Source organism: Somniosus microcephalus, chromosome 21 (assembly GCF_052327205.1).
Source record: "Somniosus microcephalus isolate GS21.2 chromosome 21, FLI_Smic_1.0, whole genome shotgun sequence".
In the NCBI taxonomy this organism is placed as follows: domain Eukaryota; kingdom Metazoa; phylum Chordata; class Chondrichthyes; order Squaliformes; family Somniosidae; genus Somniosus; species Somniosus microcephalus.
Window position 1 is genome coordinate 68,346,322 of NC_141007.1, and position 12,952 is coordinate 68,359,273.

The 12,952-nt window shown below is 49.7% G+C and overlaps 1 protein-coding gene across 2 annotated transcripts in view; it reads left to right on the plus strand.

Annotated features, from left to right (window-relative positions):
• The window catches only part of slc26a11 (solute carrier family 26 member 11), a 30,513-nt gene that overhangs the window by 12,892 nt on the left and 4,669 nt on the right, over window positions 1–12,952 (plus strand). Inside the window, exons 6-14 of one of the 2 annotated variants that reach the window (XM_085963854.1) lie at window positions 1,286–1,428; window positions 4,170–4,345; window positions 5,380–5,452; window positions 7,321–7,371; window positions 7,745–7,805; window positions 8,221–8,276; window positions 8,474–8,614; window positions 10,168–10,295; window positions 11,724–11,823. In XM_085963854.1, the coding sequence (XP_085819980.1) occupies window positions 1,286–1,428; window positions 4,170–4,345; window positions 5,380–5,452; window positions 7,321–7,371; window positions 7,745–7,805; window positions 8,221–8,276; window positions 8,474–8,614; window positions 10,168–10,295; window positions 11,724–11,823 (929 nt within the window). The remainder of the gene's footprint in view (window positions 1–1,285; window positions 1,429–4,169; window positions 4,346–5,379; window positions 5,453–7,320; window positions 7,372–7,744; window positions 7,806–8,220; window positions 8,277–8,473; window positions 8,615–10,167; window positions 10,296–11,723; window positions 11,824–12,952) is intronic. The other variant, XM_085963855.1, reaches the window with a different exon arrangement.

Sequence of the window (12,952 nt, forward strand, 5' to 3'; positions counted from 1 at the left end):
ATGTCCCAAACCGCTTTACAGCCTTTTGAAGTATAGTCACTGCTGCAATGTAGGAAAACAGAGAAACACAAAAATCTAGGCTGACACTCCAGTGCAGTACTGAGGGAGTGCGGCACTGCCGGAGGTGCCGCCTTTCAGATGAGACGTTAAAACTGAGGCTCCGTCTGCCCCCTTGGGTGGATGCAAAACATCCCATGGCACTATTTTGAAGAAGAGCAGGGGAGTTATTCCCCTGGTGTCCTGGGCCAATATTTATCCCTCAACCAACATCACTAAAAAAAAAAACAGATTTTCTGGTTGTTATTACATTGCTGTTTGTGGGAGCTTGCTGTGCGCAAATTGGCTGTCACCTTTCCTACATTACAACAGTGACTACACTTCAAAAAAGTACTTCATTGGCTGTAAAGCGTTTTGAGACGTCCCGAGGTCATGAAAGGCGCTATATAAATGCAAATCTTTCTTTGATGCTTAGTGTTGCCTTCAGATTAAATAGTTGAAGGGTTTAGTAATCACGGCCTAAGCACGTTCTGCTGTCTTTCTCGAATAGCCCCTTCTCTCTTTTTCAAACTTTGTGTAGAAACTTGGGTTTAGACCGAGAAATTCCCGACCTCCTCGCTGAGGGGTCTCCCGGTTTTTACTTGTTGCTGTAACACGTTGGCACCAGAGGTTGGATTGCACTTGCGCAGCGTGTTCCTGGAGTCTAGGCCTCACCGTGGCAGGGAGGTGCAGAATCCAGACACTTCCCTCCTCCTCCTGTAAGGAGCAAAACTGTAAGATATCTCTCTCTCCTGTCTCTTTTTCTCTCTTTCCCCACCCCTGGTCTTCCTGCTTCACAGCAGTGAAAAGGGAGAAAGAGAACAAGTGTGACTGGGCTAAAAGAATTCCAAGAAGTTTCTACTGACTAACCCCATCCAATGGGCTGTGAAGGGTGGGGGAGGGGTCCGAGGGAGGTGCTCAAAGTTACAAAACTGAGAGTAACTGGTAAACCTTTGTATCTGCAGGTTAGTGAATTGGGGCCATAGACTTGAGATCAGTACTACAATCATAATGGGGACGTTGAAGAATTGTTTTCACAGTAGAATATAGAGCACATTACCGCACGTGCAAGTGAGTCATGACCTTTAAGAGGAAATTAGGTGATAAAGCGGTGCAGGAAAGTGAGAGAGAGTAGCTTGCTCTGATCTGGAGCTAGCACAGGCGTAATGGGCCGAGTGGTCTGCTTCTGAGTTGCTGTTTCCATGTGGTGCTTCACCTCGCCTTCATCCTGGTTTCCACCTCCGTTCAGGGTCGGTGACCTGGTGCTTGGCATGGTCTGTCTCACGCTGCTCGTGCTGTTGAAGATGATGAAGGACCAGTTTCTGGGAAAATACGACCAGCTGCCGCTCCTGAACAGGGTGTGTTCCGCCATCGTCCGCTTCACTGGAACAGGTCTGTGAGTCTTTGCGTCCCGTGGTTGCCAGAACTGAAGGTCCCTTATAATCTCCCTGAGCAGAAGGACGGGCGGCATTAGCGGGACCACCTTGCTTTTGAATGAATGAATCTTGTGGTGGCGTTGAATGTAAATCTGGGGCTGGTTTGGACACTCTGACTGTAGAGGTTGGGGTTAGTTGCCCATTCGCACACCAGTCAGTGCACCTGGTTTAAGCAGCAGCTGCTTCTGAATGAAATCCATTGTTCTACAAACAAATGGGGGGGCGAGGGGGCACCTTGTTCGGCGGCTGTGTTGTGTCAGCCACATGTGGCTAGTTGGGAGTCCAGGTGTGGCTAATTGCATTTTTGTTTAGTAAATTAAAACCTGAGTAATAGACACTTGGCCACGTGATCGCGATACCTGTATTCGCATGGCGTGTGCATGTGCGCTTTACCCTTTTTGTATGCTGTAGGGTTCCCACTCTCCCGTTTCGAGCAGGAGTCTCCAGGAATGGGCGATTGGTCTCCCGGGTGCTGCTGCTGGCGACTCGGGAGAAACGGTGCCTGTATGAGTGGCCCGCCCATGCGCAGTGCCCCGGCTGCTGTTGCTTGCAACCAAACCGTGTTGTCCGAGCCCTGCTGGTCCTCCCTTTATTCGGGAACACACCGCTTCACTGCTAGTTGTGAGGATGACCGCATTGGCGCCAATGAAAATCTCTGGAAAATCTGAGTCCAGAGAGCTTAACTGGAGGAGGGAGCGAGGGAAAGACCGAGAAACACAAACTACATAGGATATACGGCCCAACCAGTCCATGCCGGCGTTTATGCTCCACTCGAGCCTCCTCCTGTCTTTCCTCCTCTAACTCTTCAGCGTAACCCTCTACTCCCTTCTCCCTTGTATGCTTATTTAACTGCCCCATAAATCTATACTATTTGCCTTAACTACTCCCCTGTAGGGAGGGTGAGAGAGAGCAACACAAACTGGGGGAGGGAGAGAGAGCAACACAAACTGGAGCGAGGGAGAGTTCATGTCGGTCTGTGACGTGCGCTGTTGTATATGTGCCTGTTCTGGGTCTCGGGCAGCTTTGGTGCTTCTCTGAGAACTGAGCCTCACCTCCCTGAAGCTGGGCTTCAGTGGTGGGGTGTGGGAGTCGGTGAATTAAATTGGGTTTAGTTTAGGTTTTATTTATTATTTTTTTGTAACTTGTTGTGTATTGTAAAAGTCATAAAATTGTACCAAAACTTTAGTTCGAAGTTACTTATATTGGTTTTTGTTGAATCAGTGGTATTTACTTCGTGTTTCTCATTGTGGTCGATACTGTAGAAACATCAGAAGTAATTTTTACTTCATCGTTACTGATCCTTAAATCTTTCTATTCTCGAGTTCTTTGATTTTTATAAATTTTTGTGCATCTCATTATTAAAAATCAAATTTTATTTGGGGCTCGGGGATATTAAGACATTATTAAGGTAAATGCAATAACATTTGCAAACAGTGGGCAAATGTCATGTGATTAAGCAGCGCACGAGCGGTGTCACATGATTGAATGTCGTGATCAGATGTCACATGATCAAATCTCCAGGAATATGTCAAACCAGAGTTGGCAACACTAGTTTGTTGGTAAGAAAAAAGCAAAGTGAGTTTTTTTGATTGCTGTGAGCACTTTACTCTTTTTTACTGATGTTTAAGTAAATATACATGAGTGAAGTACATTTACCTCTATATTGTGTAAGCGGGTGAAAGGTGTTTTTCTACTAAGATTAGTGCATGCAGCTAAAACGGTGATGCTGTAGCCACAGCTGTGGCTAGTCAGCAATTCCCATTGCACAACACTGCTCAACACAACTGAAACTAGTCTCTCTTAGGAAGGGGATAGCATTCTGACACCAATCTGATGTACTGCCCCCAAGTGTTCATAAGAACATAAATAGGAGCAGGAGTTGGCCATTCGGCCCCTCGAGCCTGCTCTGCCATTTAATGAGATCACGGCTGGTCTGATCTTGGGCTCAGCTCCATTTCCCTGCCCGCTCCCCATAACCCCTCACTCCCTTATTGTTCAAATATCTGTCTATCTCCACCTTGAATATATTCAATGACCCAGCCTCCACGGCTCTCTGGGGTAGAGAATTCCACAGATTTATAACCCTCAGAGAAGAAATTCTTCCTCATCTCCGTTTTAAATGGGCGACCCCTTATTCTGAAACTATGCCCCCTAGTTCTAAATTCCCCCATGAGGGGAAACATCTTCTCTGCATCTACCTTGTCGAGCCCCCTCAGTATCTCCGTATCTTTTATGTTTCAATAAGATCACCTCTCATTCTTCTAAACTCCTGTCATGAGCAGAGTTTGGAAGGGCTACACACTTGGGGTGGGGTGGGGGGGGTGGGGGGGGGGGGGAAAGGATGTGTGCGTGTCAGCGGTTTTCAATCCCGGTGTAGGTGGGCCTGTGACGGGACTACACGAGGGTCCCTCAACAACTGCAGTGTTGGGCAGGAGGACCGAGTGTGGGGGGAAATTGTGAAACCAGAAGCTGTGTTGACGGGTCAAGTTCAGGTAAAAATAAAAGGGGTGGGGGAGGAACAGAAGGGGGTTTAATCACAAGAATGGAACAGCATTTAGATTGGTAAGTAACCAAATAGCCCTAGGGGTTGGGGAAGGGGTGGGAGGAAAGAAAGAAGGTAAATTGATGATGTGGAATCCTACTATTTATATAGAATATTTGGACGGTTTGGTTGTAATTGTCCCGTTGCCTCCTCAGCCCGGAACGCGGTGGTGGTGGTAGCTGCCAGCCTGGTTGCTTACGGCTTCGAGAGTCAAGATCAGCACGTGCTGACATTGACGGGGGAAACCGCTCGTGGCCTCCCACCCTTCTGGCTCCCAGCCTTTTCAGACACTGCACCCAACGGGACCGTCTGCTTTACCGAGATCATTCGGGTAAGTGTCGACCGTATATAGCAGTCCCGCATGAAATCGACCCGAGTCCAGCGCGAAATCCCCCACAATATGGAACACATGATGTGTCTGAAATTCCAATGTGTAATCTACATTTAAGAGTTTCACATGAATCTTCCCCCTGCCCCTCCCACCACCCTTTTTATAATACAAAAAAAGTTGTATTTGGGTTTGGAGTGGGACCTTCCATTCAGGGGTAAGGTTTACAACTTGTCCCACGTAACCCAGTCCATCAGCAGTTATCCAAGACACAAATCACAGCAGGACCACAGCACCACTGAGTGAAGTGTAATTAACTTTCATTGGCAGAATAATCAAGTATGAAGTTTGACGCAGACATGTATTAACTAACCCCACTTTATTTAACCATGTCTATAATATAATTAATACCATCACCGGGCTCAGCACCGAGGCCTACATGAAGTGCTTGGATATTCATAGCGGTCATAAAATCATAGACATTTACAACACAGGAGGCCATTCGGCCCATCGTGTCTGTTGGCTGAAAGCAATCCTGCCGAATCCCAGTACTTTTTAAATGCGATGCGAGTTCCTGCCTCTACCACCCTTTCAGGCTGTGAGTTCCAGATTCCAACCACTCTCTGGGTGAAATTCGTTCTCCTGAACTCTGCTCTAATCCTTCTACCAATTACTTTAAATCTATGCCCCCTGGTTATTCACCTCTCCAAGGGAAATATCCTATCCACGAGGCCCCTTGTAATTTTATACTCCATTAAATCTCCCCTGAGCCACCTCTGTTCCAAAGAAAACAACCCCAGCCTATCCAATCTTTCCTCATCGCTAAAATTCCCCGGCCCAGGCAACATCCTCGTAAATCTCCGCTGTACCGTTGGTCAATGAGCGGTGAGTCGGTGGGGGAGGGAGTGGCGGCTCAGTCAGTCAGTGAGCGAGGGTGGGGGTCAGTGAGCGGGGGAGGGAGATTGGTGAGTGAGCGGCGGTGGGTCAGTGAGCGGATGGTTAATTCTGACACTTAACAAACACTCTGATCTTTCCAGAACTTTGGAGCGGGATTAGCCGTGGTGCCGCTGGTTGGATTTCTGGAGAGTATTGCAATAGCCAAGGCTTTCGGTGAGTGACAGTATCCTACCTTAAAACCATGGGCAGCCCAGCTGGATCTGACTCTGCCTGTTCCACCACTAGGGCAGGGCGGGGCTGGATGTCACCGGGAATGTAGGAACAGGAGGAGGCCATTCAGCCCCTCGAGCCATTCCATTAGATCATGGCTGATTCGTACCTCGGCTCCATTTTACCCGTCCTTGCTCCATGTCTCTTGATACTCTGAGCCAACAAAACCTATGCTCTGTGTTGGAAGACCCAATTCACCCCCCCCGCCCCCCCAGCATCTCCAGCCTTTTGGGGGAGAGAGTTCCCGATTTCCACTAACCCTTTGTGGAAAAAGTGCTTCCTGACATCACCCCTGAGTGGTCTACATACGAATTAGGAGCAAGAGTCGGCCCTTCGAGCCTGCTCCGCCATTCAATACGATCATGGCTGATCCGATTATTCCACATTCCCACCTACCCCCGATAACCTTTCACCCCCTTGCTTACTAAGAATCTATCTACCTCGGCCTTAAAAAAAAAAAAAAAAAAAAAAAAAAAAAAAAAATAATATTCAAAGACTGCTTCCATCGCCCTCTGAGGAAGAAATGTCTCCTCGTCTCTGTCTCTAATGTTAAGGTCATGCCCCTTTGTCCTGGACTCCCCTACCAGGGGAAATAGTTTCTCTCTCTCTCTTCCCCTATCAAATACCTGAATCACCTTAAACACCTCAATCTTCTAAACTCAAGGGAATACAAGCCCAGTCTGTGCAGCCTGTCCTAATTGAACCCTTTTAGCCCCGGTATCACTCTGGTCGATCTGCGCTGCTCCCCCTCCGAGGCCAATACATCCCCCCCCCCCCCCCCCCCCCCGAGGTGCGGTGCCCAAACCCGCCATGATCTTGGTTCCTGGGATGTGTCGGACACCCCGTCAGATACTGGCCGTGTCGTTCACGTTGCTTCACCCAGACTGCTTCTGGAAGACGCCCCCTGATCCGACGTGAATGCTGTGGTGACGCGGGCATTAACGAGAGGGCCAATACGCGACGACCTGCAGCAATTGTAAAGGGCCGATGGAGGCTCCCTGGCACCGATTGACTGGATCAGGGCGACGCAAAAGCAAAACACCGCGGACGCTGGAAATCTGAAATCAAAACAGGAAATGCTGGAAATACTCAGCCAGTCAGGCAGCATCTGTGGAGAGAGAAACAGAGTTAACGTTTCAGGTCGATGGCCTTTTGTCAGAACTGGAAAAAGTTAGAGATGGAACAGGTTTTAAGCAAGTGCAGGGGCAGTGAAAGGGGGGAGGGGAGGAAAGAACAAAAGGGAAGGTCTGTGATGGGGTGGAAGGCGGGAGAGATTAAAAGACAAAAGGGATGATGGTGCAAGGTGAAAGGGGGTGGTAATGGGACAAGTAAAGAAATAAAAGATGGGTCCAGAGGAGGTGTAAATGGGAACGGCAGAATCATCAACAGCTGCCATCTGAAAAAGTAGAGGCAGAGGTTATGATCTGAAATTGTTGAACTCGATGTTGAGTCCAGAAGGCTGTAAAGTGCCTAATCGAAAGATGAGGTGCTGTTCCTCGAGCTTACGTTGAGCTTCATTGGAACAGTGTAATAGGCCGAAGTCAGAGCGGGAGTGGAGCGGAGAATTAAAATGACAGGCGACCGGAAGCTCGGGGTCACCCTTACAGACTGAACGGAGGTGTTCCGCAAAGCGGTCACCCAATCTGGGGGATTGGGGCAACTCCTGTCGAAATTGTCTTCACTCTGCCTTTCTTTAAAAGGGTTTGTTCGGTTGCCTCTGTCACTTTGAACCTTTCCGAAGCTGTTCACATCGGGGACTTGGCGAGCTGCAGAGGTTTGAGTCTGACGGATCTTCTGTGTTCCTTTTACAGCCAGTCAGAACGATTACAGAATCGACCCGAATCAGGAGCTCATTGCCATCGGTAAGAGCTGGTATTAGATTGATTTTTGTTGGAGGCCCGGGGGAGCGATGTATTTATTCACTGCCTCCCGTTTGTAGAATCTGGTGTCGGGCATTCTCTGACTGAGGGGAGCGGTGACTGGAGCATCGATCCTTCTCGTCTTTGTACGTGAGGCATTCGTTTTCCCCTCCTCCCACACGGCTCAGGCAGACGCCTCGCTCTTTTTTTTTCTTTCTCTCTGCCCCTCAACCCTCCTCCTCCCTCCCTCCCTCACTTTCCCTGCCTCCCCACCCCCCCCCCCCCCCCCCCCCAAGGTGCAGGGATCAGTGTGTCCAGACACAGACTGAGCCACAGCAGTGACTCTCTCTCCTGACTCTCTGTCTTGTGTTTTCAGGCAGTAGCAACATCCTGGGCTCGTTTGTTTCATCCTATCCAGTGACGGGGAGCTTTGGGAGGTAGGTCACTGTTTGGGGGGGGGGGGGGCTGGGTTCACGGGAGCCTGGAAATAGGTAGGTGGTGGGGGCGGGTGGTCCAGGATTTGGGTATTTCATGCTGCTGCTGCTGTTACAGTGGAAGTGTCATCACCGTAATGGGAGCAAATCCCTCGCCCGGTGGATAATAGTGGCGGCTAGCTGAGGTGGCACAGAGAAGAGGAGCAGTGAAGAGGAGCGCGCTGACTGAGGGGGCGGTGAGAGGGGAGTGATGTGCTTTCAGGGTAATCTCTTGGCAAGGGTCGTGAGCCTGGTGTGATGCATGAGCTGGATTAACTTGTTCATTGAGGCTGATAATCCCGTGTTGGTGGCTCAATCGCTGATCTTCCCGCTCCCTCTATTTCTGCTGTAACTAGTTTTTAAAACTCTCTCTCTCCAGGACGGCCGTGAATTCGCAAACGGGTGTGTGCAGCCCCGCTGGCGGAATAGTCACTGGTGAGTCTGCTCACGTTGCATTCATTTAAAATGTTAATGGCAGCAAGTTTCTCCTCGGCCTCGCCTCGCATTGGTCTGAAATGTAATGTTCGTTGTTTAATTTGTCCTTTTTAATCCCCCCCCGCCCCCCCACAATGCAGCCATGTGAAAATCGAGTTGTCTGATGTTGCCCGTTCTCTGATTTTGCTCTTCACCAGGTGTTATCGTGCTGCTGTCTCTGGCCTTCCTCACTCCTCTCTTCTCATACGTCCCGAAAGCGGCCCTGGCGGCCGTCATCATCTGCGCCGTCTCCACCGTCTTTGACATCAGGATTGTCTCCACGCTCTGGAGAGTGAAAAGTAGGTGTTGGAAATAATGTGACCAGAGTTAAACTCGCCAGCACTTCCCCACCACCCCCCCCCCCCCCCCACCCCCGTGACACCAGCACTTTATTTCTTTTACTTCCCCAAAGACGTCCCGAGGAAGGGAGGGAAACACTTGATCTTGTGGTGTGTTGTGAAATTCTCCTGCTGAGAATTGCGGAGTAGTGTGAAGTGATGCACTTTGGGAGGACTAATATGGAAAGACCGTCTACTATAAATGGCACGATTTTGAGAAGTGTAGATGAGCAGCGAGACCTTGGTGTCCATGTACCCACATCCTTAAAGGTGGCGGGGCAAGTTGATGATGTGGTTAATAAAGCAAATTGATTACTTGGGTTTATAAATAGAGGAATAGAATATAAAATCAAAGCGATCAGGCTCAAACTTTATAAATCACAGGTTAGGCCTCAGCTGGAGTATTGTGGACAATTCTGGGCCCCACACTTCAGGACAGATGTAAAGGCCTTAGAAAGGGTCCAGAGGAGGTTTACCAGGATGTTACCAGGGATGAGGGACTTCAGTTATGAGGAGAGGTTGGAAAAGTTTGGACTGTTCTCCTGGGAACAGAGCAGGTTAAGAGGTGACCCAATAGAGGTTTTCAAGATGATGAGAGGTTTTGATCGAGAAAAACGATTCCCTCTGGTGACTGGGTCAATAACCAGAGGTCAAAGATTTAACATCATTGGCCAACGATCTCGAGGGGAGATGAGGAATTTTTTTCACCGAGTTGTCGGGATCTGGAACGCTCGAGCTGAAAAGATGGTGGAAGCTGATTCCATCAATAATTTAAAAAGGGAGTCGGACGGGTTTTGGAGGATGAGGAACTCACAGGGTTACGGACACAAAGCGGGGATGTGGAACTGAGCACGACGGCTCTTTCAAAGAGCCGGCACAGGCCCGATGGGCTGAATGGCCACCTTCTGTGCTGGAAGTGTCTATGATTCTATGCTGACCAGGGTCTGCAAACAGCAGTTTTGTAGAACTCAGTGGGTGGCGCTCTCGCCTTGGAGTAAGAAGGTCACGGGTTCAAGCCCCATTCCAGACACTTGACCACATAATCCAGGCTGACCGTCCCTGTGCAATACTGAGGGAGCCCCGCACTGTCGGAGGTGCCGTCTTTCAGATGAGGCATTAAACCGAGGCCCCGTCTGCCCCTCTCGGGTGTAGGTCCCATGGCACTAATTTGAAGAAGAGCAGAGGAGTTCTCCCTGGTGTCCTGGGCCAATATTTATCCCTCAATCAACATCACAAACAGATTATCTGATCATCATCACATTGCTGTTTGTGGGAGCTTGCTGTGCGCAAATTGGCTGCCGCGTTTCTATCTTTGTGCCGTCACCACCTCCCTGTATTTAGCCTCCAATCGAGGCTTTGTAAGCAGTGATACGAGCTCGCCCTCATGTGGTCAAAATGCAGTAGTACGTCAACTCTTCATTCTACTTCAAACTGATATTTTCTGGGTGTTTAGTTTTGTGCTGTGGTGACCGAGCTCATCAAATTATCCTGTGTTTTTGTTTGTTTTTCCCCAGAGCTGGATCTGCTGCCTTTCCTAGCATCATTCGTGGGCTGTTTTTGGGAAATCCAGTATGGAATTCTGGCTGGAATTGCTTTTTCTGGGATAATTCTGCTTTTTGACATTGCCAGACCAGAGACGAAGGTAATTGTGTCTAATTTAAATTCGACCGTAAAAGCACACTGACCAGTTCATTACAGTTCGGTACGATAGCTCCATACTCGAACATTTTCCGGTTGTTTGGCTCAGTTAGTTTATCAACTGACCTCCGCATCCCTGGATTAGCGAGGGTAAAATCGGCCAGCCCAGATCAACATCCAGTGACCCTACAGCGGGAAGTGGGTAACGGGCTTGTGCTTGACGGTGATGCCTGCCTCTTTCTTTCCTCTCCCCCCCCCCCCCCCCCCCCACCCCAGTAAAACAGTCTGCTAGCACTCTGTTTAGGCTAGCGTGAAGAATGGTCAGAGGATGTACTTGCCTTGGAGGCGGTGCAACGAAGGTTCACTAGATTGATTCCTGGGATGAGAGGATTGTCCTATGATGAGAGATTGGGCTGATTACTCTCTGGAGTTTAGAAGGAGAGGTGATCTCATTGAAACCTACAAGATTCTGAGGGGGATTGACAGGATAAATGCTGAGAGGCTGTTTCCTGCGGCTGGAGTGTCTAGAACTAGGGGGCATAGTCTCCGGATAAGGGGTCGGCCATTTAGGACTGAGATGAGGAATTTCTTCACTCAGAGGGTGGTGAATCTTTGGAATTCGCTACCCCAGAGGGCAGTGGATGCTGGGTCGTTGAGTATATTCAAGGCTGAGATCGATAGGTTTTTGGACTCTAGGGGAATCGAGGGATATGGGGATCAGGCAGGAAAGTGGAGTTGAGGTCGAAAATCAGCCATTATCTTATTCAATGGCGGCGCAGGCTCGAGGGGCCGTATGGCCGACTCCTGCTCTTAATTCTTATGGTGTGGAGGTGCCGGTGTTGGACTGGGGTGGACAAATGTAAGAAGTCACACACCAGGTTATAGTCCAACAGTTTTATTTGAAATCACAAGCTTTCGGAGCGCTGCTCACTTCACCTGACGAAGGAGCAGCGCTCCGAAAGCTTGTGATTTCAAATAAAACTGTTGGACTATAACCTGGTGTTGTGTGACTTCTTGCATTTAATTCTTATGGGGCAGGGGGTGGGGGGGGGCTGCAGCCGGCCAGAGGGGGAAGGGGGTCCCGGAGATGGTGTCTCCTCTGCCCCGGGGGAGGGAGTGAGGCCACCCTTTACGCTGGTGGATCGCGTATCCAGCACGCAGGGGGGAGTTGCACTCTGTCCATTGTAATCTGCTTCCAGTAGGGCGGGGCTGTAATCTGAGTGAGGTGGCAAAATTCCTCCCCAGCCTAACACCTACAGCTGATAAAGACCCGACGGGCAGGCAAAGCATCAATGGGAAATTGCAGCTCCGCACCGACCATGTTGTAGGTGTGCGCCCAGAGCCCTTTTTATATGGTATAAATATGGCGCTGACTGGCCCGCGAGGAAGCTGAAGACTGTGGAATCCTCATCCGCTTCTGTTTGTGTCGCAGATTTCTGATTGCAGGACGGTTGTGGTGCAGTTACAAAGTGGGCTGAGTTTTGCTGCCGTTGAGCATGTTCGTGACCTGCTGTACAGGTGCGCATTAGAAGGTAAGTGGAAATCTCGGTGATTCTGGACTAATCCGGCAGCTTCTGCCCGCTATTTGGGTGCGAGTCCGGGATTTGAACCGGCTTCAAACCTGCGAGTCTTCCTCCAGGTGGGGCCCAGTGATTCTCCTGCTGCCGATGGGGTGCATTCAGCAATTCGAATTCATTCCACAAGTTGGTAGCACAGTTGGTGCAGAAATAGCACAGACCAGCTCGGCCCCAAGTATCTAAAGCTGCTCCCATGCCCCACAATTGCTTCTTTCCTCAATAATGATCCCACTCCCTGTTGAATTTGCCAGCATTAAATGGATAAATCTTTGCTTCCCTAGGTAGTCTGAACCACACATTTCCCCCTCCTGAGCAAGTGAACTAGAGTGAGCGAGCCTGTTCACTTTTTTTCCCTCTTAGCTTAAGTTGATGCCCCCTGGTTACAGATGCAATGAATCAGATTGCTTAGAATCTATGACCCCCCCCCCACCTTTTCTCCAGTGTAAACATTTCCAGCTTCCATAGTCTCTCTTGTAGCTCATGCAGTCCGCTTGATTGGCACCCCATCCTCCACCTTAAACATTCACTCCCTCCACCACCAGCGTACCGTGGCTGCAGTGTGTACCATCTACAAGAGGCACTGCAGCAACTCGCCAAGGCTTCTTCGGCAGCACCTCCCAAACCTGTGACCTCTACCACCTAGAAGGACAAGGGCAGCAGACACATGGGAACGCCACCACCTCCACGTTCCCCTCCAAGTCACGCACCATCCTGACTTGGAAATATATCGGCCGTTCCTTCATCGTCGCTGGGTCAAAATCCTGGAACTCCCTCCCTAACAGCACTGGGAGTACCCTCACCACACAGACCGCAGCGGTTCAAGAAGGCGGCTCACCACCACCTTCGAGGGTAACTAGAGACGGGCAATAAATGCCGGCCTTGCCAGCGATGCCCAAATCCCCAGAATGAATAATAAGTCACAAACCCACTGCATCCATTCAGCGGCCCAATGTGTTGACCTCTGTGTGAACCTTCAGGACATCAGTCCTACATTTCCCTTCGCTAGTTCTTTGCTCTAGGAGAGGAGCTAACCAACAGGGGTGGAGAGGAATCTCCCATAAAGGATGCAATGCCCTACAAGACA